The 26,528-nt window shown below is 42.7% G+C and overlaps 1 protein-coding gene across 12 annotated transcripts in view; it reads left to right on the plus strand.

The window, feature by feature from the left end:
• Positions 1-26,528, plus strand: part of PDE8B (phosphodiesterase 8B) — a 294,732-nt gene that overhangs the window by 80,783 nt on the left and 187,421 nt on the right. For 3 of the 12 annotated variants that reach the window (XM_074360070.1, XM_074360074.1, XM_074360076.1), the window contains exon 1: positions 13,820-14,585. The exons of 8 other annotated variants lie outside the window; for them this stretch is intronic. In XM_074360070.1, coding sequence (XP_074216171.1) covers positions 14,247-14,585 — 339 coding nt within the window. In that variant the 5' untranslated portion in view covers positions 13,820-14,246. Of the gene's footprint in view, positions 1-13,818; positions 14,586-26,528 lie in introns of those variants that run through there. One more of the 12 variants, XM_074360078.1, reaches the window with a different exon arrangement.

Below are 26,528 nucleotides of genomic sequence, written 5' to 3' on the forward strand. Positions count from 1 at the left end.
TTGTTCTGTGCGCACACGGAGAGCTCTATGGTGTCTCTTCCACTTCTTATCAGGGCACCATTCCTCCTGGATTAGGGCCCCCCCTTATGACCTCATTAATCGTGATTACCTCCCTAAAGCCCTGTCTCCAAATACAGTCACATTGGAGGTTAAGGCTTCAACCTTTAAATTTGGGGGGCGCACGTCAGTCCATAACATCAGGCAAATGTTGCAAGTATTTTTTTAAAAATATAAACTTTATTGAGGTATAATTTATATACAATGAAATATATACCTTTAAAGTGTACAGTTAGCTGGTTTGGACAAGATATGTAATCGCAGAATATTCCCGTGAATCAGTACCGCTGTCTAGGTATAGAACAGTCCTGTCTTCCTATCCTGGGCACCTGCCCAGCCAGTTCTCAACCCGCCATAGACCTCAAGTAGCAACTATTCTTATTCTTTTCATTCCAGGAGGCTAGGTTTATCTTTCTTAGAATTTCATACCAATGAAATCATACACTTAGCCTTTTGTGTCTGTCTTCTTTCGTCCAGTGTTATGATTCTGAGATTCATCCATATTGCTGTGCGTATCAGTAGTTTGTCACATTTTATCATGGCATTGTGTTATGTTTTATGGATGTATTGCAGTCTGTTTATTCACCTGGTAATGAGCATTTGGGTTGTCTCCAGTTTGGGGCTGTTATTTTATTTTATTTTATTTTTAACATTTTTTAATTGAGTAATAGTCATTTTACAATGTTGTGTCAAATTCCAGTATAGAGCACAATTTTTCAGTTATATGTGAACATACATATATTCATTGTCACATTTTTTTCTCTGTGAGCTACCATAAGATCTTGTATATATTTCTCTGTGCTATACAGTATAATTTGTTTATCTATTCTGCATATGCCTGTCAGTATCTACAAATTTTGAAATCCCAGTCTGTCCCTTCCCACCCCCCGCCCACTTGGCAACCACAAGTTTGTATTCTATGTCTGTGAATCTGTTTCTGTTTTGTATTTATGGGTTTTTTTTTTTTTCAGATTGGGGCTGTTATTTTTAAGTAATGCTCTAGACAAGCCTCTGGGCATAGATTATCATTTCCCTTGGGTGAAGGCCTAAAAGTGAAATTTCATGGTTGTGTGGTAAGTATGTGTTTAATAAGAAACTGTCAGACTGTTTTCCAAAAGCGGTTGTACTAATTTACATTCCTGTCAGCTGTGCATGAGTTCTAGGTGCACCACATCCTTGTTGTCACTTGGTATTGTCAGTGTCTCGCATTTTTAGCCATTTTAGTAGGTGTATAGTGATACCTCATTGTGGTTTTATTTGCATTTCACTAATGACCAATGATGCTGAGTGTTGGTTTTTTTTTTTTTAATGTGCTTACTGGCCATTTTAATGTCTTGTATTGTGAAGTGTCTCTTCCAAATTTTTTGCCCGGTTTTTAGTCGTTACTTGTCTTTTGGTTATTGATTTAAGAATTCTTTACATATTCTGGATACAAATTTTTGAATATATATTTCTTCATTTATAAGTCTTCATTTACCTTCATTTTTTAGATGATATTTTTCCTGCCTACAGGTTGATAGTTTTCTTCTTTTAGCACTTGAAAAATATCCCTCCCTTTTCTTCTGAATTTTATAGTTTCTAATGAGAAGTATATCCTTCCTATTTTTTTCCCCTCTGTATATATTATGTCCTTTTTCTCTGGCTCCTTGTGAGATTTTCTTTATATCAGTATTTCCAGAAATTATATTGTGTCTTGGTATGGTTTGCTTTTGATTTATCCTTTTTGAGATCTGTTGGATTTCTTAGATTTGTGAATCACTGAGGCTCTGTTAATTTTCCTTTTGCTTTTTTCTCTTTTTGCTTTAATGTGAACAGTTTTAATTAGAATGTCTTCTAGTTCATTGATCTTTTTTCCTACAGTGTCTAATATGTTCTTAGTCCTATCCAGTGACTATTTCATTTCAGAACTTGTATTTTTCATTTCTAGAATTTCCATTTGATTCTTTTAAAAAAATCTCTTCTTTTTTAAAATTTCTCTTCTTACATTGTTTATGTTTTCCTTTCAATACCTGGACAATAGTTATAAGAATTCTTTTAATATTTTTTATCTGCTAATTCTAATATTTCTCTTATTTCTGTTTCCATTACTGATCTTTCTTATGGTTATTGACCATATTTTCGTACTTAGCATACCTAATAATTTTGATTGTATGTTAGACATTTTGAACATTACATTGTTGAGTGTTTAGATTTTACTGTCTCTAAAGAATACTGGGTTTTGTTTTGGCAGACAATTAAGTTAATTTTGGTTCAGTTTGATTCTTTAAAGGATTTTTTTTTTAAGTTTTTAAATGTATGTATGGAGTAGTCTTTTCTAAGCATTCTTTAGCCTTAGTATTTATTAAAGCATGACCCACTGGGTTTTCTACTAATTCTTTGAGTGATCACCAAGGACTTTCTACTCTGGCTACTGAGAACTTGGATGGCTCCCAGTTCTTCGTGAGCTCTGAATTGTTCAGCTTACTGCTTTCCAGTCACTCTCTTCCTGGTCTGTGGAATGTAACCCTACTCATGCATGTCTTAGTATTTAGTAAACTTCCAAGTGTCCCTCAGTGCTCCTTGTATAGACAGCTTCCTCTTTATGAACCTCTGTCCCATGAGTTCCAGCCATATGAGCCTCTCCAAACTCTTGATTTCTGTTACCTCAAATCAGTGACACCCCTGGACTCTGCCTGGGACTCCGTCCCTGCTCCAAGGTGTGAGTGTGTCTCCAGAGGTGAAGCTGAGGTAATGTTGTAAACCTCATCTGTTTCCCTTCTCTCAGGGGTGACAGTCTAGAGCTACCTAGTGTTCAGTATCTGGAAATAGTTGTTTCATGCATTTTATCTGTTTTTTAAGCTGTTAATGGAAGGAGGATAAATTTCTTCATTATAGCTAGAAATAAGTCCATGCTACAAATATTTATTCATAATCCTACAGAAAAGGTTGCCATCTTGAAATGCTATTCTATTTGAAGATATACTCTGAGATGTTTTGTGTTCTTTTTTACATTCTTATGTAATTTAAAATATAAACTATGGATATTGCAAAGAAATTTGGAAGAACTGCACTACATTGTTTATTTATTGTTGCAACATTGTCTGTATTCCCACAGCGGTCCCTGTGACTGCCCGTTCTCCTTTTCCCACACACCCACTCCTAATAGAACTCCTATGACTTTTTGATACAGTATTTAGGCTCTGAAATGGCTCTCAGACCTTTCCCAGGGAAAACTTCTAAGCCTCTCATAGCTGGAGTTCTAAGAATGGCCATTCAAGTCTTGCTTCCTGCATTTCCTGAGAATAGAGGTTACTTGAAGATGTGCCATCTCTAACTCACTATTATATATGTGTTGTACTTGTACATTTAGGCAAATATATTAGAACTACAATAAATGTGGGAATTTATGCCACCTGAATTGTAATAAACTGAATTTCTTACAAAATTTTCTGCAATTTAGTGCTTAAAATATCTTATAAATGTGTAGAGTTTGTGGCTGGGCTCTATCTCTCACAGCAGTGCTAAGAGAAGGAAAATCTTAAGTCCTGGTTTTATACCTTAATTTAACACATGAGGCAGTTCTCATACTACAGTTCTCCTAATGTGTCATTTTCATTTTTAAAGTCTAGGGCTTTTTTTTTCTTTTAAGTTGATTTTTATGTTGGAAATTTCAAAAGATCCCCCATTAAGAAGGATCTGAATCTTATCTTTTATTTTTATTTTTTTAACATTTTTTATTTTATAATAATTATACAATGTTGTGTCAAATTCCAGTGTAGAGCACAATTTTTCAGTTATACATGAACATATATATATTCACTGTCACATTTTTTCTCTGTGAGCTACCATAAGATCTTGTATATATTTCCCTGTGCTATACAGTATAATCTTGTTTATCTGTTCTACATTTTGAAATCCCTGTCTATCCCTTCCCACCCCCCGCCCCCTTGGCAACCACAAGTTTGTATTCTATGTCTATGAGTCTGTTTCTATTTTGTATTTATGTTTTGTTTGTTTGTTTGTATTTTTTTTATTTTAGATTCCACATATGAGCAATCTCATATGGTATTTTTCTTTCTCTTTCTGGTTTACTTCACTTAGAATGACATTCTACACTGCTGGTGGGAATGTAGTGTGGTGCAGCCACTGTGTAAAACAGTATGGAGATTCCTCAAAAGACTAGGAATAGACTTATCATATGACCCAGGAATCCCACTCCTGGGCATATATCCAGAAGGAACCCTACTCCAAAATGACACCTGCACCCCAATGTTCATAGCCGCACTATTTACAATAGCCAAGACATGGAAACAGGCTAGATGTCCATCAACAGATGATTGGATAAAGAAGATGTGGTATATTTATACACTGGAATGCTATTCAGCCATAAAAAACTCCTGAATCTTATCTGTTAGATCTCGGTGAGAAATGCAGTATGTATAGCTTAAACCATATATCTATATATATTTAAGTATATATATATTTTAAAAGGCTATGTAAGATTTTTATAACATATAAAAGTTTGATGATTCCATGCTTAGGAGAAATCAAGTAATTTCTTAGCAATGCTAGGTGGAAGTTCAGGTTAATGGTGAACAGAAAGATGTTGAAAGATTTCATACCCAATATAGGAGAAGAGAAGCATATAGAGATACATACTACATACAGGACTTGTACACAGAGACAAAGCATGTAAAGTACAGCACTTACATAGTAGGCCACTTCCTAAATGGTAGCCATTGTTATTATATTGTTATTCAGCCAGTGTTATGAAAATAATTTTATTTGCTTTGTTGTACTTGCACTGGATGGAGTTCACACTTTCTTTCTCCTCCCATTCCCTAAGATACTGCTTCCTAGAACTTTATTTATGATTCCTAAAAGTTAGTGGACTTTTGTCTTCCTAGGCTTGAACACTATATTAAAAAAAAGAAAATCAAGTGCTCTTCTGGGCATTTATATAGTTCTTCTGGTGTGCATTTAAATATGCAGTTTACTTCTATAAGTTCCCCCCTTCCGCCGCTTCCACTGCCCTGCCATGCCACGTTCCCATGTCTCAGAAAGGGTGAAGATCTTGAAAACCTGTCCTTAGAAGTCCCTGGCTTGGAGAGGCATCCCTGAAACCCCCAACTTGACAATTCTTACACTTTGCCAGATGATAGTGCTTTGCGGCATTGCTTTGTGCAATGAAACTGTGCATTCAGGTTCGTGCACAAGTTGTATTATGCTTCAGAAAATAACACAGGGAAGGGTGTTTTTTGTTGTGTTGCTATTTTTGTTTTGTTTGTTGTTTGCTGTTACTATTTTGTAATGCCTGACTTTATGTAGACCAGTGGTTTTCAAAGTGTGACCTGGCATCAGTAGCAACAGCATCGTTTGGGAATCAGTTACGAATGAGAGTTTTCAGACCCTGCATTCCGGGTTTTTGGCAATTCTGATGTATGCTAAAGTTTGACAGCTGCTGGTGTGGAGAGCCCCGGAAAGGCTCCTATATCTGACTTAATTTATTATAAGCCACATCATACGAGGTATGAAGAAGTAATCAGTCATGCCCCCAGCTGCTGTTGCCTTGGAGATGTTTAATGGTGTAACACGGGAGGTGCCACTCTGCTGAGCAAATGTCAGACTCTAAGAAGGAAGAGACTTTCTGCCAAAAGCCTTTGAGAACACCTCCTTTCACAGCCCCAGCAGCCAAAGGGAGAAGATTAAGACATCACAACTACAGAAGTTGCTAACACAGGGCCCTCGGGCTGAGCTGCAGCCTTGAGGGAACTTTAGCTAGTTAAGAGGTGAAATCCCAGGGCTCAAAAGCTGTTCGCAAAGCAGAAGTATCAGAAGACTGAATTTAGCAATCTGGACGTGAAGCACGAGACTCATATCCCTGTGTAGACCAGACTGCAGGGAAGCCCAAGGAAGTCTTGGCAAATAGACTATTTTCTTAGAGAGAGAGAGAGAGAGAGAGAGAGAGTGTCTCTGCTGTCTCTTCCTTTTCTTATAAGGATACCAGCCCTACTGGATTAAGGCCTCATCCTCATGACCTCATTTAACCTTAACTACCTCCCTAGAGGACCTGTCTCCAAATACAGTCACCATGGGGATTAGGGCTTCAACATACAGATTTGTGTGGGGGCATAATTCAGTCCATACCAGTCCTTCTTGAGTATGTAGTCAGATTCATTGCAGTAAAACAGCACTTTTAAGGTACAGTCTTACTGAGAAACCTCGGTGATCCCCAATGACTAGAATTTTACCAAACTCCTTGGTCTGTCATTCGGTTCCCTGGTGGGTGCAAGCCTCCTTTGTCAGCCAAAATCACGCTGTCCTCGTCCCCGATGCCACACACCTCTTGAATATCCTACTTCACTGTTCTTCAGGCATGCGGTGTGTATTCCCACCCCCAGGCCTCTGCTCACATATTCTCTCTGGAATGTCCTCTTTTCCACTTATTCAAATACCGCCCTTTCTTCTAAGCACCACACTCCCTCTCCTCAGTGACATCTTCTGCATCACTTCCACCCACAGCAGTCTTTCCCTCTGGGCTGGGATTATTTTCTCAAAGCAAGTGTTAACTCCCTCTCTCTCCCTCTCTCTCTCTCTCTCTCCCCCTCTGTGTGTGTGTGTGTGTGTGTGTGTGTGTGTGTGTTCCTGATGGAGCTGTCTGAGAGTGGGTACTGAGGTGTTCCTTTTTTGTGTCCCTCACAGTGCCTGGCACTGGTGAGGTGCTCAGTGTTCTCACTGTGTGGATGGGTGGATGGATAGATGAAAAGAATGACATTCCTTTGATAAGGTTTTTTTGAGAATCTTCATTTACATGCCATCACCTCTGAGAAAACATCCACAGCCTCCGTGTCTCTATCACATCAGCGTATTTTAAATCCCTATACAAGCTTCACCACTACCAGAGAATTTTATTGTTTGTTTACCCTTCTCATCCCCCCATAGTATTCTAAACTCTATAGAAGAGACTGTTTCTTTCTTGTTTCCCAGTGCCTAGTTAGTGTCTGATACATGGTAGCCCCTCAGTAAATATTTGAATGAATGAACGAATGAATGAATGACTTTAGCATCATCTACTGTAATGGACTCTTTTGGAGCCTAGCAAAGTGTGTGTACAAGTAAGGAGGGTCTGCTTAGGAAACTGAACCTTTTCTATTACCCATGAGGCATTGAGGAAATGTCACACTAATTTAGAAACAAATGTGCTTTGCTTTATATATTGTATATCTTAAGTCAAATCAGAGTGAACAAATAACTGTACTCTGACTTAGAATACCCAAAAAACTCAAAATCCTATAGAAGAGTATTCAGAAAGCCATGCAGTCTACTATTTTTTTTAAAAAAAGCTAATGTTTAATTATTTGGCAAACACAAGTTTATTTTGCAAGACAGTAGATGCGTTTTCTAAATCTAGATTTTTCATATGAGGAGTTTCCTTAAGGGTGGTGGAAACTACGGTGACTTCCACTATATGTAGGAGAAGTTTCAGGGTCTTCCATTTTCTGTCTTCTTTCTTCCAGTTTTACCATCCTCACCTCAGGAGACGCTGTCTACATATCTCCTTTCTCACTGTCTTCTGGATCCACCAAGGTGAATTCTGCCTCTGTCTCTTTGCTCATGCTGTTCCCTTCACTTGGAAAGCCTTTCTGGTTTAGGTCCAGCTGTCATGTTCCCTTCTCCAGCAAGTCTTCCCCAATTGTCATAACTACGAAAAAGAACTGCCAGTACCACTCATTTTTCTCTCATGCCTAGAGTGTCAACTCATGTATAATGCTCTGACATGTCTTGTGTGTACGTCCTCTCTCCCTGATTGCTCTGGAAGCTCCTTTGGAGTAGGACTGAGCCTTGTGTTTCATTTGTATATCCTTTTATGCCTGATACTATTGTGAAATGTGTTTGTAAGATTTTTGGAAATCTCTCACAGCCTGACTATTTAAATCAGGAGAATTCTGAGGACGGGTAGCAAGAGGATTCTGAAGTCTCCTGTCCACAGCTGATCCAGACCTTCCCTGTGGTGTTCTTGTTAGTAGGAAGGTCAGATCACTTTTGATTACCTAGATTCAGGGCCCAGTGCTCAGTGGATTCCATGTTTGACGATGTTAACCGAAGGTGGTCACAGGTGGGCTGAATCCCTTCCTACCTCATCTCTTTTTGCGTATTCTACACCTGGCATGTGGAAACTATTCTATGGGCCAGATCACCTCCTAAATTTCATTTGGTCTGTGGCAAAAGGTCCAAGATGTGATACACTTACAGTTAAACATACAATTTGTTTTTACACCATTAAAAGAGCTGTATCTGTAAAGCCACCTGGTAGGAGTGTTTCACTATGAAAGCAATTCCTTATGTCTTTCTTTGTCTCTCACTTTCTTTTAGTCTCTGTTCCTTTATGTCTCTGTGCATCTGGTTTTGTAAGTATTTCCTTTGTACATTACAGAGAAATTTGTAACAAAAACAGAGAAATTAATTTCTGACTCTCTCCCTTCTTTAATTTTTTTCCATCCTTTACCTTCTGTCTGAAAGACAAAAAAATCATTGGAAGTCCATAAAAGAAAATATACTTAGCTAAAATACTTTTGAGGGGAAATTAAGAAACATTATGCTCATTCATCTACATTGTTTTTGTATTGACTAAAATATTATTTTCATAAAAAGAAATCTGTTGTGCTCCAGTTTCTTATCTATATCACTTTACATTCACTTATGAACCTTAACAGATAGACATGCATTTTTCATAGTTCAATTAATCTAGATAAGCTATGTAGATTTAATCTCTACACATTTAAATAGTGGTATTCTTACCAATAGTGTAGTTTGTTGAGCTATTCCGTGAGTGTTTGCTGTTTGGATTATCTCTGTTTTCATCATCGTAAATAGCACTGCTACAAACATCTTTGTATAAATTATTGTTTCATTCTTTTGGCTTTTTCTAATGTATATTATCAAAAGGAAGATTATCAGGTCATGGCATTCACTGACTTTAAAAACTGAAAACATAGAAACTAAAACTCTGCTTAATAAAGAAAAAAGCCTCAAACCCCTTAAATTTGAGTTATAACATTAAAAGAAGAGAAAGGAAGAAAAGGAAGAAATGAGAAAAAATCATTCATTAATTCAACAAATATTTCAGCATCTACTCTATGCCAGGCACTGTTCTAGGGATTTGGGATCCATCAGTGAATAAGAAACAAAAAAACCCCTGCCCTAATAGTGCCTATATTCTAGTGGGGGAAGATAGACAAAAAACATGATAATAGATGAGCTAATTATATATTAAGTTGGAAAGTGATAAGAAAAGAAATGGAATAAGAAAAACAGCAGATGGAGAGGAATCAGGAATGGTAGGGGACAGTGGAGGGATATGGGTTGTGATTTTAAACAAGAGTTGTCGAGAAGGCAGCGTTCGAGCAGTGACTTAAGGGAAGTGAGGAAGTTAGCCACATTCTTTTAAAAATTAATTTGTTAATTAATTGAAGTAGTTGATTTACAATGTTCTGTTAGTTTCTGGCATATAAATAGTGACTTAGTTGTACATACATATCTATTCTTTTTCATTATAGGTAATTAGAAGATACTGAATGTTGTTCTCTGTGCTATATAGTAGGTCCTTGTTGTTTGTCTATTTTATACATAGTAGTGTGTGTATGTTAATCCCAAACTCCTAATGTATTCCTCCCCCACCGTTTCCCGTTTAGTAACCACAGTTTGTTTTCTACGTCTGTGTAACCATGTCCTTTTTGATGAACGGCATAACGGGCAGAGGGAAGGGCACCTGGCTAACACTGTTAGTCTCCTGGAGAAACAGCAAGGAAGTCAGTGTGACTGGAGCAGAGAGAATGAGGGTGAGAGGGAAGAGGGCTCAGAAAGGCTAGGCAGGGGCCACAGCAGGTAGGATCTTGTAGGTTCTTATACGGATTTCGGCTTCTATGCTAGTCCCCAAAAGAGGCTGTGGAAAGACTACACTGGACTCACCTTCTTTGAAAGGGTAGATGTTGGACCTGTCCTTGACCCCTGCATCCAAGTCTCTGGGATGGGATGATCAGGGAGCTGTTGTGTTCCTGACCAATTCCTCAGGGTGATTCTAACGTGCATTTAAGTGGAGGACTTCTTTTTCAGTTCAAAAATGCCACGATTCTAAATTTGAAATAATTTAATAAAAGAAAGTAAAAATTTCACAGCATCCCCGAATGCTGGTGATTTAGAGACTTTGGAGATGAGGTAGGAAATTGAGGCCCAGAGGTTAAGTGACTTGCCCGAGGGTACACAGCTATAAAAGGCAGCACTAGTTTCAGATGCGCCCTCTCACTCTCAGTTCAGTGAACCCTCTGCTGTGCCAGGCTACCTAATAAACTGTATCGTTTCACTTGTCAGGTGGTTAGATTTCCAATAAGCTCCACCATTAGGAATATAATTTGAATTCAGGGCTCTGTAAGGTTGATTGGTTGATTAAATGTTTGATTGTCTAAAGATTAATCAGAAAGCTGCTATTGTTCTAACCTTTATGGTTAAGAATCACTCAAAATGTATTCATCACATTTTCTTCTTCTTTAGAGGAATTCTGAACGAGTTATACCAATTTAGAGTGGGAAAGGACCTTAATTGTTCAGGGTCTTGCAGTGCTTCTGGGTCATAATTCTGAAATAAAGCTCTTACTTGACATCAGTATAAAACACACAAGCCGTTCAGCTGACCTTGGACATTTCTGAGGTTTAGAAGACATTTCTGATTTAGTTTGCTTTTTGATTTGTTTCTTGGACATTGGCTGTAGCTAAATATTTTTCACTTAATTCAATTTTTTTTGGTAATGTTGGCTTTTCTGGCTTCATTCTGTAACTGGAGCCTACGTTTTATCTGCAACGTCTGAGCTCGTAGACTTTGCTGTTATCCTGGATGCACTGAAATTGTGACATGGGAATTGGTCCAGAAATCACTTACGTGAGCAAGAACTCGGGCCTCGGAGCTTAAGTCAGGGAACAATTTCAGTTCAACTGTTTCTCTTCCACCTGCACGCTTCTGCACGTTTCAGGGGCCAGATCTGTCCCAGAAGTGGGGGGGGGGGCAGGTTACACATTCCCACTGAGAACACTTGGTGGAGATTTTGAGGATATGTTATTTTTTTCTTTCCACTGAGCCAGAATTGGCAGGGGAAGCTGTGTCTGAGGAAGGTACTGAAACTATTGGCAGCTCGGGAGGAAAAATTTATACCTGGTGCATTGCCCCCCATTCCCTCTTCATTTCCTACGGAAGAGTCGCATTCAGTGAAAGACACTGTTGCCCATATGAAATGGTCAATTAACTATTAAATTAAATTACTAAAGCCGCTCAGTCCTGTTCAGTAGCCACCTGGAGGTTATTTACCCTCTTAAGGCTTTTTTTTTTTTTTTTTTTTAGAAAGTTCAACCTAAATTTGCTTCTGCATGACTTGTCCCTTCATGACTCAGCCCCTAATGTTCTCCACCAGAAGATTGGTTGTAATTTCTGATTTATCATAGTCTTCCTACCTGCAAAGCCTCAGTGAGTGACTGGCCCTTTTCTCTGGGAGGTTTCATCATAGTAACCACATTCCTAGAGAAAACTGAGAAAGTCGACATGGGGCATGAGAATTAGCCTGGCTCTAAGTGTCAAGAAAGGCTGCCCTTGATAGGTAGCTGCATGGAGGATAATGACTGAAATGGAGTCTGTCAGGGAAGCATAGAGCAGCTTGAGGGATGGTTGACTCCTCACTTAACATGGCATCAGGGAATGGGAGGGAGACTAGTCCTTTTGGAATTTGACTCTGATGATGTTTGTCCGGATTCTGAATGGTCCCTTGGAAGGAGAGAAGATGGCAGCCGTCAGGCTTAGGCCTATTTCAAATGAATGACTGTCCCTAAAGCTCAGTCTTGACCGTTGAATGTGATATTCTTGTCAGCATGGATAGGGAGAAGGAAGCATGGACCCGGCAACCTGGAAGGGAATTGTGGTCGAAGCTATGATGCTGGTCAAGGACTTACTCCTCCAGCTGAGCGAGTGGTTTCAGCAGAACGTCCTCAGCACAGCTGTCAGTCTCATAAGGGGACTGCCTCAGCTGAAAAGGGTTACCTGGCCTGCAAGTAACTGCTGACTCATGTGAGGGTATAAAGGCCTCCTAGACCCAATTCAGCACAATTCTGAAGCATCATCCAGCTCCAGAATTTTCCCTGCAGGGGTCCCTGAGGCTTTGAGGGAGACTGGATCCTCACTCAGTTTCTCCTTCTTCTCAGTCTCCGCCCTCTCTCCCTGCTTTCCTCCCTCTCTTTTCCTTCCAGATATTGATTCTAAGAATGTGTGCTAATAAACCTTCTGCTTGCTAAACACCATCTCAGAATCTGCCTCTTGGGGAGCCCAACGTGCATGGAAATTCTATGAGCCATTTGCCTGTCTGTTAGAACAGATAGCATGCACGTTTTCTGCATTAACTAGAGAGAAACTTCATCACATCATCATTTTTTTAAAGAGACCAAAAGGTGGAAAGTTGTACACAAACTGAGAAGAGAAACAGAAGACGTAGGTTACTTAGATTAGGTTAGTTCTCTCTCCTCCGTGTACCTGAATTTGGGATTTGGGGTGACACCTTGTTTCTCTAAGAAAGTTAGAAGCTGCCCTTTGGAGTCTTCATCCAGTTACTCCCAAACTTGATATTATGCGGCAAGAAAGGACAGGAAGAACCAAAGAAGTTATTTCAAATTGGATAGTTCTTTGTGCTTTGCACTAGGACTCTGTATTCGTGCCTTTGATCTTATAAGCAACTGTGATGAGTCTTTCCTTGGGCCATCCCATTTCTCCTCTGTGACACTGTAGCAGCAGGCAGGAATCACTCAAAGAACCAATGAACACATGGGCAGCGGTGCCTCGGGCTCTAACTCAGATTTCACATGAGGAGGATGGTAAGTAGCCTTCTTCTGAAGGTATACGTACTCTCCTTGCGTGAAGCTATGCGTGCCTTAAACGGGGCAGTGAGCGGAGGCAGTTTTGACTGTCCAGCCTGGAGTTATGAGGAAGAGCAGTTGACAGTGGGAGGCTGGATGGAGTAGAAGCCAGGAGGAAATTTTAGTGACACCCAAGGAAGAGGTGAAAACTCTGGAGGAGAAAGCCAAGAACCACGCGGACGGCATCTTTTTGTTCTTTCTTTGGCTCTTGGGGAATTTGTGTGTTTAAGTGCTTCGTCCTCTGCAGGGCCTCCCCTCCCTTGGCATGACCTCCAGAGGATGAGTAGACGTGGACTGGACTTCTGAAGACTGGGTCGCCATCCAGCTCAGCATTCAGAGTGTGGGGGGAAGGAGGGGACGACAGAGGCACGAAGTCTCTCCTTAATGCTCTGTACTGGGCGGCGAGCAAGTCAGACGGGTGGGCTGGGGCTGGAGGGTCCCTACAGGACGTTCTGGTGTTTGGCACAGGGATGTTACAGCGTGTTCGTGAAAGGCCAGAGGCTCATTGCAGTGCACCTCAGGCTACAGCTTGCGGTGTGTGCCACGAAGGGAAGAGGGACTAGGGCAGCGGAGAGCGGCCCGGGACGGGTGCAGAGGGACGAGGCCTCTGGACAGCGGAGGAGGGGAGAGCGCCGAGGCGCAGTGCCCGCTGCCGCGCCCGCGGCGGACACGCTCTGTCCAGCCCGGGAGAGCGCGGGGAGTGGCGGGCGGGGCCGAGGGGCGCATCGGGGCCCGGGAGGCGGCGGCCGCGGGGCGGGGGCGCCGCGGAGGAAGGCGGGTGGGAGCGAGGGAGGGGGACGCGCGCGGACTGAAAGTAGGGAAAGAGGTGCAGGCGGGCAGGCGGGCGGCGCTCTGGCCTGGGGGCCGCGGGAGCCCGACGAGGTCGAGCTGGGCGGCGGCGCTGGCCGAGCGGAGCCGAGGGCGGAGGGGAGGGCGGAGGCACGGGGAGCGCGTTTGGGGCGCCGCGGCGGGGAGGGTGGCGGCCGCCGGTGCGCGCGGGGCGCTGTGTGTGCGCGCTCCCCTGCTCGGGAAGGAAGATGGCCCAGAAGGGAAAGTTGGGGTGACGCGCGCAGCCCCGGGAGGCTCGGCGGGGGGCGCCGCGGCGAGCCCGACGGAGAGGCGGCCAGACAGGCCGAGGGGCGCGCGGTCCAGGTCCCGCCGCCGCCGCCGCCGAGGCGCCCGCCCCCTCACTGCAGGTGGCCGCGGCGGCGCTGGGGCCGGGCGGCCCGGGGCGCGGGCGGGCGCGCTGGGGAGCCCGGCCGAGGGATGGGCTGCGCCCCCAGCATCCACGTCTCGCAGAGCGGCGTGATCTACTGCCGGGACTCGGACGAGTCCAACTCGCCCCGCCAGACCACCGGCGTGTCGCAGGGCCTCGCGGCCCCCCTGCACGGCCTCTTCGTCCAGACCGACGCCGCCGACGCCATCCCACCGAGCCGCGCTTCCAGGCCCCGCGGCGCCACCCGCGTCCGCAGGGCCCGCGCCGAGCTGGGCAGCGGCAGCAGCGCGGGCTCCGCAGCCCTCGCCGCGACCACCTGCAGGGGCCGGAGGCGCCACTGCTGCAGCAGCGCGGAGGCCGAGACCCAGACCATCTACACCAGCGTCAAGGTAAACGCCGGGCGCCGACGCTGGCTGGTGGGGGGCCGCCCGCCCCGTCCGGCGGGGCTCGCGCGGGTAGGGGGTTCCGGCGGAGTTGAGTGGCCGTGATGCGGTTGTTTTGGTGAGGTTGTCACTAAAGAGGAGTTTACTTTTCATTTGTGGAGGGTGACGAGGGCCCAGGAAATGCGAGCAGAAAAGACCCCTGGAGGGGTCCTGGGAGCTGGTTCTGGGAGACAGGGTCGAGAAGGGAAGCAGGTGGGCTGGTCCGTTTCTCATCGAGTGGGGGAATGCCTGGGCACTCAGGAGGAGGAGTGCGTATAACGGAGAGCGTTCAATGGCGAGTCCCATTGAATGAAATCTGAGCTCCGGGCTGGATTTGCATGCCTGGTAGGTGAATGGTGCATACCCGGTGCAGGGATACTATAGTGCCCTCGTGTTCAGATTTTTACCTGGGGAAACCAGCCGGGCTGCGAGGAGTCTTAGCCACAGGGACCGTGTGTAGGATTTGTGAATAAATGAGAGAGTTTCTGTTTTGGGGAAGAGATGGAGGAAGGGAACGGAGGTTGAGGATCTGAGTGGAACCTGTTGTTTGTTACTTCTTTGGGTTGGCTGCATCTTGGACAGAATTGAGAGAACCGGGCAGTGAGTTTGGAGGATCAGCTGAGCTATAGTGAGGGAAGTGGCTTCCAGTGCAGTGCAGCTGTCTGAAGATGAAGATTCATTCTACACATACATCTTATCTTTCAGGAGAGTGGAATTTTGAAGAACTAGAAAAAAATTAAGTGATTAAAGCAGTCACTACATGTATCTTAATGCCAGAAGAAAAATGGTTATTTTAACGATGCTCTCCTGTGTATTCTCAAAACACTATTAAATTCAAGAGGTTTTTCTTTGTGTAAATCTAGCCACTGGGCCTTTTATCCTTATAGCAAACAGAAAGACAGTAGCACATCCCACAGTCCAGAGGAAAAGAAATACATCTCTATGACTGTTAATGTTAGAGTCACAGCTTTTACACGCTCAGTAAGATACCAGGATCCCTTCCCTGGATTATTTGGTAAAGGCACAATTGTTATGTTTAATATTTGAAAAGTTATTCAACAATTGGCTTAGTGTGAGGAGGCTCCTGGTCTTCCTTGGATAAAGTCAGCTCTCAGTGGAGGGGTGAAGAGGAGGGTGACATGTGCTCAGTTTGGAAGACCGAAAGATTCTTTTAGTGAGCTTAGTTTAACAGCATCTGACTTTGTAATATGAAGCTTAACTGATGTTTATTTACAGTTAGGGAGTTTCTCTGGTAATAATCATATGATACGATAATGTAATCATCATTATAAGAAAAATACCATTTATTGAGCACCTACTATGTGCCAGGTGTATGCTTCTTTTCTAGCTTTTGAGTGTTAACTGTATAATAATAGAATATCTGAAAACTAGAGACCTGGATTCATGACAGTACAACCTACCAGTTGAATATTTGTTATAAAGGCGTGTGCTGAACACTTTATTTTTCTTTTGTCAAGTTTTCCCCCCTACACTGGCTCATGTAAAGTTACCATTAGGAGCAATTTCAGGGGAATAAAATGTTATATTTAGTGAAATAATTCAATTGGAATGCTATCGCTAAAGACCATCCTTTTGCCTTCTGGTTGAAAAGGAAATTTGAAGACATGAAGCAGTAGTTCAGAATTGTGACAGCTTATGAACTCTGTGATACTCATTTTGGTTGCTTAAGAGAAATTGTGTATTTTTGCCTTTCAGAGTAGCACGAATCCCGATTTAGTACCTGGCAACTCCAGCTACTCCATGTTTGTTCAAAGAAAGAAGGAATAATGAATGAACTCCTTCTCTATGTTTTACTACTTCCCTCAGGAGGCTACTTAGAGACCAAATGGAGTGAAAACTGGAGGGAAATGAGTCCCAATTATTAGCAGCTAGTCTGAACTTGTATAAACGTCATTGCTACTTGGCTGGCGTGTTAAAAAAGCTTGACCTGGATAGGAATTTAACTTACTTCACTTTATCAACAGGATTTCCAAATAAGAGCCTAATTCATTCCAACCCATTAGGAATGCTAGGAATAAAACTCCTGGTTGGGTTCACTTGACACTAATGTGCATGTGTAGCACTCCAAAACTGTAGACTTGAAATTAAATTTGAGACCAGCATTATTATTTATGCAAATCATCCAGAATTATTATCACAGAATTGCTCTAATATATTTAATAGTATCCTTTTAGGGCTTGCAATTCAGTGTTACAGTATCTTTTTCAATTTTCAGGTTTCATACTCTTGTGGATGAGATAATTTTATAAAAATATTAACTTTCATTTTTTTTTTTTTTTTCAGTAAGAATTCTTCCACCTTAAGAGTTTGAGATAGTTGCTAGTCATTCTCCACCTCCCCCACCCCACTCCCTTTTTCAAAATGGTCAGGTGGAAAAGTAAAGTCTTTGCCATTTGGTCTTGTTTACAGTGGTGTGGGGTTGTGATAGGTTTTTTTTTTTAATTTCCTCTTTATACATCAATTATAAACCATATCTTCATTATTTCCTTGGTCTCTGTTATTCCCGAGAGCAGAAATGTGTGCTTGATCTCTTTCGCTCTTTTCTAGCAATAATTCATCTCATTAGGCTTTTAGAATGATGAAGCATTATGATGTCAAACGTGATGTCGACAGGAACCTTCCTGAATACCTAATTTACAAAAAAATGATAAACATTAATAATTCATGTGCAGTACAATGATATCATACAGGTTTCCATTTCTGGTAAGAAGTTAGATTTGTCTTCCAATTGCTGTAAAAATGCAACTTACTAGCAATTTGTCTCCCTCTTGTTTGCCTTTTTAAAAATAGTTCTCCAACAGGAGAATCCTGCAGAATGCTCACTCCTGGTATTGTGCCAGTTTTGTAATTCTTGTTCAGAAATCCTGAGAGGAGATGGTTGAACCTCTCTTTGGGAAGATCCAGGAATTCTGACAGGCCTTCTTTTCTCATCCCAGCTGCGGTGGCTGGGGAGGTGTTCGGAACTAGACAGCCAGTTGTAGAAGAGTCTTTATTGACAGTTCAGTCAACTTGCAGCCATCTCTGTGTAGGTTAACTATTTTGCGGATCAGACAGGGGAGGTGGTTAGTTTCCAAATGATTTTGTACTTTGCCAGTTCCCCCTTTCTCCTCCATTCATTGGGCTCATTTATTCATCCAGCCAGTATTTGTTCTAGACTCTGTTGTAGATACTAGGGATTCAGAGAATATCCATGAAGTTTGGTAAGCAAAGCCTCATGAGGACAGAGAATCTATTGCAGAAAGGTGTGCCTAAGACAGTGATTAATTACATCTGTATCGTCTGTTCCATGGCTTTCTGAATCAGTGAGGATAATCCCAAGTTGACTGTATACAAAGGGAAAATAAATAGACATTTTTATGGCCTTATGGTAAATAATTAATGAGATTTTATTTAGGGGAGGGGTAGAGCTATTTTGAAGAAAAATACCATTTTTTCTTTCTAAGTCAGTATTCTTAAACTTCAGTGTACATCGGAATCACCTGGAAGGCTTGTTAAACTACAGATTGTTGGGTCCTACTCCCAGAGTTTCTGATTTAGTAGTCTTGGGTGGGGCCTGTGGAGCCTGAGAGTTTGGATTTCCAACAGGCTTCTGTTGAGGGGGGGGATACTAGTTTTGCTGATCTGGGGCCCACACTTTGAGAACCACTGCGCTTTTTTTTTTAAATTTATTCTTGGCAGGGTAGTTAGGTTTGTTTATTTGTTTTTTAAGAGGAGGTACTGGGAATTGAACCCATGACCTTGTGCATGCTAAGCATGCACTCTACACTGAGCTATATCGTCCTTCCTACTGAGAACCACAACTTTTACGAGAATTAAACTGTCTGTTGGCCACATGAATTAGATGGGGCCATCTCCAGCAGATTGGACTGTAACACATTGCAGATATTTGGAGTACTAGTCATAGCCCAGCCTTCACCTTAGTTTACTTTTGTCATGGGCCACCTGTCATTTCTATTCAGGCTCTGAGCCTCCAAGGTTGTCTGGAAAGTCTGTAAGTGGGGAGAGGGCTGGACCACATAGGCCACTGTCGTTTCTTGAGGTTCGACTTCCCCTGAGGATCTGTTGGGATTTGTAGGTCCTAATGTCTTGCTTTGCCACCACAGTCCCTTCCATTCCTCTGCCCTGTTGGAGCTGTGTCCTGCAGGATGGGAAATTGCAAGGCAAGGGAAGAGCTTAAAATGGGAGCTGATGTGACATCATACAGGCTCATTCAACTGTCGGCTCTTGGATTTCTTGCTAGTCCTTTTCACCATTAAAAAATTTGTTTTAAAAAATAGAGCATACAGTTTAGTAAGCCCAAGGAGTCTTGCAGGTTGATGTAGTAAAGCCCAAGTTTACTTTCCTCCATAGCTCATTTCATCAAAATTTAGTCCCTCTACCCCTTTCTTCCAAAACTTGAATTATAGCCAGTGAGCACATTTCCCTAATTTTCACTTCTTTCTTCAATAGTTACACTGATTTTTAAGAACCATCAGTTATTCACCCTTTAGACTTTGTTAAATAAGTTCTCAAATCAGAAAGTAACAGAGCAAGTCACTAACTTTTCAGGGACGATGCTTTTCTCATGAACCTCACCCTGGCGGACAGGTGAGGCAGGACACGGGCTGCAGCAGGACAGGACATGCTGATGAGGGCAGGGCAGATCCTGTGGTACCCGGTTATGATGGGCTAAGGCCAGGAAACAGGGTAGGAGGGAGAGAGGGAGGGAGCCCTGTAGCACCGGGTGGGAAGACAGAGTCCAGAGTCTAGGAAACCAGCAGGGATGGGGAGGAACAGGTGAGCACTTCAGGGCCAGATGGGCAAGTAAAATCTAGAAATCAGGGGCTCAGAAAGGTGACCAGATGTGGAACTAGACCGAGACTTCTGGTTGAGGAACAGAAGCAGTTTACTTTTCTGTTCTGTTTGGGGTTCTCTGCTGAGTACAGATAGTTCAGGGCCTGTAGGAGATGCTGGTGACTAGTCAGAGGGCTGTAAGTAAACCCTGCACCTAGGGGAGGCAAGACCAACCAGGTCTTCCTTGCACCTGATCAGATGGTGTCTGGGCAGGAAACAGGTTGCATACTGACAAAGGTTTAATTGAAAATAATCTAATGAAGGGGCTATTTCAGATGTTTTGGCAGGATGAAGGGAAATCCACAAATGGTGATGGAGTATCCTAAGACTAGAAAAAGAGGGCACTGTTATCGCCTAGAAGAGGCCACAGGAAGGTATGGTCATGGGAACCTAAGAAACCAAACCTGTAGGACAGGGAAGCCCTCAGAAGCTGTGGTCTTAAGGAAGAATGCAGTGATTAGAGGTCTGTGGCCTGACGGGGGTGGGGGGGCAAGGTAGTAAAGACCTCCATGCTGTTGTCTTCCCTTTCATTGGTACCATCTTTGTCAAACACATTTGGAAACCAGAGGGCAAGGAAGCCTGTTGACAGAGGTTTTCCAGAGCAGGGGAGAATACCCTGACCACACCCCAGGAGGCTGTCTGTACCCACTGTTAATGGATGGTCAGTATCACTAGAGATACTCTGGGAAGCTCAGATGGAGATGGACAGTTCTGATAATTGTCTGAAATAATGGCATTTTTAAAATGGCCACTTAATTTATTGTTTATGTTTCCTGTTTAATGATTAATGATATTAAAGTATGTCCATTTATCTTGTTGGGAGACCTCTAAGTTGTTGGCTGTAAACATCTCCTCCTTAGTTCACTCTCCACCCTGACTCTGCTCAGACATTTTCCTAGTCAGCTTGGGCTGCTATAACACAATACCATAAACAGGATGGCTTAAACCACAGACATTTCTTTCTCACTGTCCTGGAGGCTGGGAAGATCCAGGATCAAGGTGTTTTGTGAGAGCTCTCTTCCTGGCTTCCAGACAGCTGTCTCCCTGTTGTGTCCTCACATGGCAGAGAGCGAGCGAACTCTGGTCTCTCTTATTCCTCTTTGAAGGACACTAATCCCATCATGGGGGCCCCACCCTCATAACCTCATGTAAACCTAATTACCTCCCAAAGGTCCCACCTCAGAATACCATCAGGGCTAGGGCTGCAACACAGGAATTAGTCCATAACAGATGTGTTTCTATCATTTCCCCCATACCTTGCTCACTGCTCACTCTCCCCACGATGTCAAAGCCCAGAGGTTGTGTGGGGGCTGAAAACACTCTTTCTAAGTAAGAATTCCCTAAGCTGGAACCCAGCTTAGCCAATTTATTATATTTTTGCTGTTTGTACTTTCTTACTCTCTTCGTCTCCTCTCCACAGCCTCAAAATGTTAATAAATGAGTTTTACTATGTGTTTACAAGCTGATGTTTTTTACTCAAGAATATGCATATTTAAAACATTTTAAAATATTCAGATGAGTTCAGGAGTTCATTAAAAAAAAAAGGTGTGACCATTATCTTACAGTGGAAGCCTGGATAGTTATTATGTTTTAATAGAAAACACCACTTTTTAATAAGTTGCCGCATAGATTAGTCTAGATGTGGTTGCTGATAGCTTCTTCCCATTTTCTCTCTTATCCCCTTGGCAGATACAAGCAGCTGTTATTTAGAATTTTGATGCTTTCTTTATTACCATAACTTTTTTCAGCTCCTCCTTTCTACCTCCTCAGGGACAGTTCACAAAAAAAATAGTTTAGAAGCTTGTGATTGGTTTAATAAAAATCAGGAGACAGTTTTACTTTTGGGTAATCCATCAGTGACAGAAAATATGTCATGGTTGTCTCTTGTTTCCAAGGCGATTCAGATTTTCTTGTATGGCTTGTGCATTTCGCAGCAAGGTCTGTAGAACAGATCTTAGTAGCATTAGCTGTTATTTGTCTTGCTATTTGTGGAGCACTTTGTGTCCTTTTATCCCATCTACATAAAAATACTCTGAGCTACAAAGTATCATTCCCATTTTACAAATGAGGAAAACAAGGCTGCAAGAGGAATGATACATTGCCCAAAGCGAGGGCTTTAATGTGAATACAGGAATGTCTGAATCCAACTCGAGAGTTCTTCACCACTGAGCTTTACTGCCTCTCACACAGGCCTGAAGGCCCAAGCGTGGCTGGTACTGGACTACGGTTTAGAGCAGAAAGGTGATGAACATGTGTCGGGGTGGGGAGCCATCAGGGGGCCTTGTGGTTGAGGTTTTCCCTATTACAGATCCACTGTCACCCCTTCCATTAGCTTAAACTGGACTGTTGTTTTGAGATGAGTGGAGAATGTAAAATACATACAAAACTGGAGATGCTTTGGCAGAACAAGTTGCCATCTTGTTCAGCGGAACACAGTGTTTGGCACTTACTAAGTGTTGTACAAATACTAGCTGCTAATAATCTTGTGGCTGCTGCGTTTTCTGTTTTAGTAATTAAAATGAGATTTTGGTTATTTAGATTTCGGTGTTTTTGAAACACGTAACTTGTTCTTTATTGGAAGATGTATCCCACTTTCCAGTAGATTGATTTGGCCATTGTAGGTGACTAACTGGATTTATATATAGATGTGTTAGCCTGAAGCTTTGGAAACTGCTGGGTTTGGTCTGCATCAGTGAGCTTTGCAAAAGAGATGACACAGTAGAATCTTGCCAGGCGAAGGCCCAAGCCAGCATTTGGGTTCCATGACTGTCAGACCTGCATAAGGCTGCTGCCTCTAAAGCTCAGGGCCTTGGTGTCATCTTCGGGTGGTTCCATGTGGAATTCTTTGGTGTAAACCTGTAACCTGAAACCTTGGTCTATAATTGGTCTTAAAACCATTTTGCATAAGCTCTGTTGGTTTTTATGCTGGGGCATTTCAGGTAGTATGTTGTTGGAAAAAATGATGCATGGTGAATCTAAGGCCCATTTTCTCCTAGAGAGGATGGTATAATGATTAGCTGCAGGGATCCAGTTCCCTGTGTGAGTCACACAACAGAGGGAAGACCCTGCATTTTGGAAATTTTTACAGGAAGACTTTTTAATAACCCATCACACAGGTTAACACAAATAAAAAGAAAAGCGCCATTTGCTGACGTCAGAACCACAAATAACATTAAAGCTCTGGGCCTGGAAGGTGATGACTTCAGGGTAGCTGGGGCTTTTGTCCACTTCAGAGTTCCTGCTGAGGGAGCTTCACAAGCAGTGGCCACATGGAGAGGAAAGAACCTGTTTATGAAGACCGGTCGTGACCTGACGGCCCAGATCTCACCCACAAGTGGTCTCTAGGTCATATGAGACATCCTCATTTTCTGCTTAAGAAACTGATCAACAGTCTTGGCCGAGAAGCTGGCTGACTGGGAGGAAAGCAAAAGGCATTCTGCTGGTTGATGCTTCAGAAGCCTCAGTGGTGTTTTGAACTGAGCAGCAGCTGGAGCTAAAAGTTTCTCTTTTCCCTGCAATCTAATGCAAACTCTGGCTGCAATATCTCCTTTCCAGAGCTCCCTCCAGAGAGTGATACCAAAACAAGATGGCCACATAAAGTCAGGACGGAACAGAGGCTCAGCTTTGTCAGCGGCTGGGCAAACACGGGTTCGCTGTGGTATGTCTGCCCGGGGAAGTGGTGGCTTGCTCTGGGCTGGAGCCTTAGGCAGACAGCCTTGCACGAGGCTTTCTACCCTCTTCCTCCCAGTCTGTAAGGCTGGGTCTGCAAAGCCAGTTCTGGGACTCCTTACACACAGGACAGCTGCAGGCCCTCCTGTCCGTGTGGTTGGCCTCTTTGCCCATCTGCTCAGCCACATGTGGAACCCAGGTGAGCTTCCACCAGGGTCAAAGCCCGGCACCTTTCCCTGCAGTGATCAGGCCCACGAGGACGGTGAGACTTCAGGACTGGCTGATCGCAGGGCCTTCATCTTCATCCCTTTAGGAGGAGCTGGTGAGGGGAAGGGACCGCTGTTCTCACCCCGCCCTGCCCCGGGGACAGTGGCAGGGAGGAGTGCTTCAGGCACATTGTCCCCTCCCCTTTGTTTGTTTGATATTTCCAAGAGGGGAGAAGGAGGTGGAGCCAAAGGCTAAAACCAGTTCTGTGTGTCCAGGGTGAGAACTTGGAATCTGAAAAAAGAATCAGGAGATGCTTTGAATTAATGTAAAAGGCAGCTGTCACTTTTATGTGTAGATCATATGACAAAACTACTTGGTGAAGCATCTAGTTGGTGTTGGGAAAGAATTTTCATTTGGAAACAACGTTATATGTGGCATTTAGGTTTCTAGGTTAGCCCAGAAAAAGGAGTTAGCCCATTATGTGTTTGGAATATATTTACAGTGTTGTGAGAGAAACATAAAATTGAATTAGAACTAGCGTTTAGGTTGTACGTGTGTCCTTTGGGAGAAGCGGGTTTAATTAGAAGGTGATGAAGCAGATGAGGAGGGGCCCGGACAGTCCCCTCAGGGAGTCATTATCCTCAGCGATGGTTGGCGTTCTGAGGTGAGGGGCTCAGGTGGCGTTTTTGCCCCACATTGGTAGGGGGACAGCTGGGGTGCAGGAAGCTCCCATGGCTTGACCAGGACCCCACAGCCAGGGACTCAGAGCTGCTGCCACAACCCCATCTTCTTTTCATTGTGCTACTTCACCTCCAAAGGCACTGAAGTGTCTCGTTTCTTTTAGACACTTATTTCCTGTTTCATCTACACATCTTTCCATCTCTATCTTTTAACTCTAAGAATTCTTTTTTAAAAATCACAAAACCATTTTACACCAGAAATTTAGTGACTACTGTCTTAGTTCTGGCTGCTATAACAAAAATAGCACAGACAGGGTGGCTTGTGGACAACAGAAATTTACTTCTCACAGTTCACAGTTCTGGAGGCTGGGAAGTCCAAGATCAAGGGGCCAGCAGATTCGGTATATGGCGAGGAACTGCTTCCTGTTTCACAGCCGGCCATCGTGTCATTGTGTCCTCACGTGCAGGAAGGAGTGAGTGAGCTCTCTGGATCTCTTTTATAAGGGCACTAATACTATTTTTAATGACCCTCATGACCTAATCACTTCCCAAAAGTCCTACTTCCTAGTATCATCACATTCAACGTAGGGTAGGGGATGTGAACACCCAGTCTATAGTGACTACTTAGTATCAATCACATTTTTCTAATTGTCTTACTTTTTGCAGTGTGTTGGTATCCAGATAAGACCCACTCATTGTGATTGGTTGCTTTGTCTTTTAAGTCTCTCTTAATCTTGAGGTTCCCTGTCCCTCTCTTTTTCCACTTGCAGTTGCCTTGTTGAGGACCTTGGGTTGTTTGTCCTGTCGATGTTCCCAGATTCTGCATTTTGCTTTTTGCATTCCTGGCATGCATCTGACATATTACCCTGCCTTCTGTGTTTGCTAGAAACTTGCCATTAGATTCAGAGGTTTGATCCAGTTATGTTCAATTTTAGGGGGTGGAAGTGGAGGAGAATACATTTTCAATGATATTGTGTTCTCACAGCAGGAAATACACAATGTTTGTTTTTAATTTTTTGTTTGTTTCTTATTTGTTTGTTTTGGGGGGAGATAATTAGGTTTATTTGTTTATTTATTTATTATTAAATGTAGGTACAGGGGATTGAACCCAGGGCCTTGTGCATGCTAAGCATGTGTTCTACCACTGAACTATATCCTTCTCCCCTAATATTAAGTTAGTTTTAGGTGCACACTATAGTAATTCAATATTTATATACCTTATGAATTGATTACTACAGTAAGTCTCATAACCATCTGTCACCATACAAATTTGTTACAGGATTATCAACTACATTTCCTGTGCTGTACATTATATCCCCATGACTTATTTTTTTATAACTGGAAATTTGTACCTCTTAATCCCCTTCACCCATTCATGAGTTCTAAATCAAGTAATTACAACTTGACATTGTAACTCAACGAGAAGTACAGCATAGTAGTTTTGTGTTGGTTATTTGTCTCTTGGTTCTCAGCTCCATTCCTGCTTTTCCACATTCTCTTTTGTATTACGTGGAGCTAGAAGCCTGCAAACTGCATCTTCCAGGCTCCTTTGCCAGATGGTCTGCTCTTAGATTGTGCAAGTAGGAGGTCTTGGTAGGAAATTGGGATGTAGGAGAAAGGAAGGGACAGTAGCAGTGGCTCCTGCTAAGTGGCAGTGGTATAGCTTTCACAGTGATGGCGCCCACGTCACTGATGAGTATGAGTGGGGGCTTGTGGGTACCTGCCCAGGGTGCTGACAGTTTCTGGTCTCTGGATATTACCCTTTCACCTTCTGTTTCTCCAGTTCATCTCCATCTTCTTTTTGCCTTTCTGTACCTACCCCAACACCTTGTAAACAGTTCCCTACACTGTCTCTCTCTACTTCACATATGTAGAGTAGTTTACGTTTTTCCCACTGGACACTTGGGGTCTCTGGTCAGAGAGAGCTAGCTTATAATCTCATGTGTGCCGCTTACCTTTTTCTGTGACAAATCTTCTTTAACTTTCACTTTCTTCCTCTAAGGAAGATAGTAAAAGTAACTGCCTCATAGAGGTCTTTGAGAATGATGTTACACACACACCACTGTTAGCTTAGAACATAACTCTCATGCTAATAAGACACAAGCCAATTTTTGAAGGCTCATCATTTAGCATTTTTTATTATGGAAAAGCTCAAGTGTATACAAAAATAGAATAGTATAACGAAACTTTATGCAAACATTACCCAGCTTCAACAGTTATAACATTAAGGCTATTCTTTTATATATACCACCCACTCTCCCCCCTACTCTGGGATTATTTTAAAGCACATCTAAAACATCATATTATTTCAGCTTTAACTACTTCAGCCTGTAACTCTAAGAGATGAGGACTATTTAAAAAAACTATTAGCATATCTAAAAATTAAAATAATTGCTTAATGTTATCAAACACCAAGATAATGCTCAAATTTCCCTGACGATCTCATAAATGTCTTTGTTTAAAATAATGTTGTTTGAATCATGTTTGAAATAATACCCAC

This window comes from Camelus bactrianus, chromosome 3 (assembly GCF_048773025.1).
Source record: "Camelus bactrianus isolate YW-2024 breed Bactrian camel chromosome 3, ASM4877302v1, whole genome shotgun sequence".
In the NCBI taxonomy this organism is placed as follows: domain Eukaryota; kingdom Metazoa; phylum Chordata; class Mammalia; order Artiodactyla; family Camelidae; genus Camelus; species Camelus bactrianus.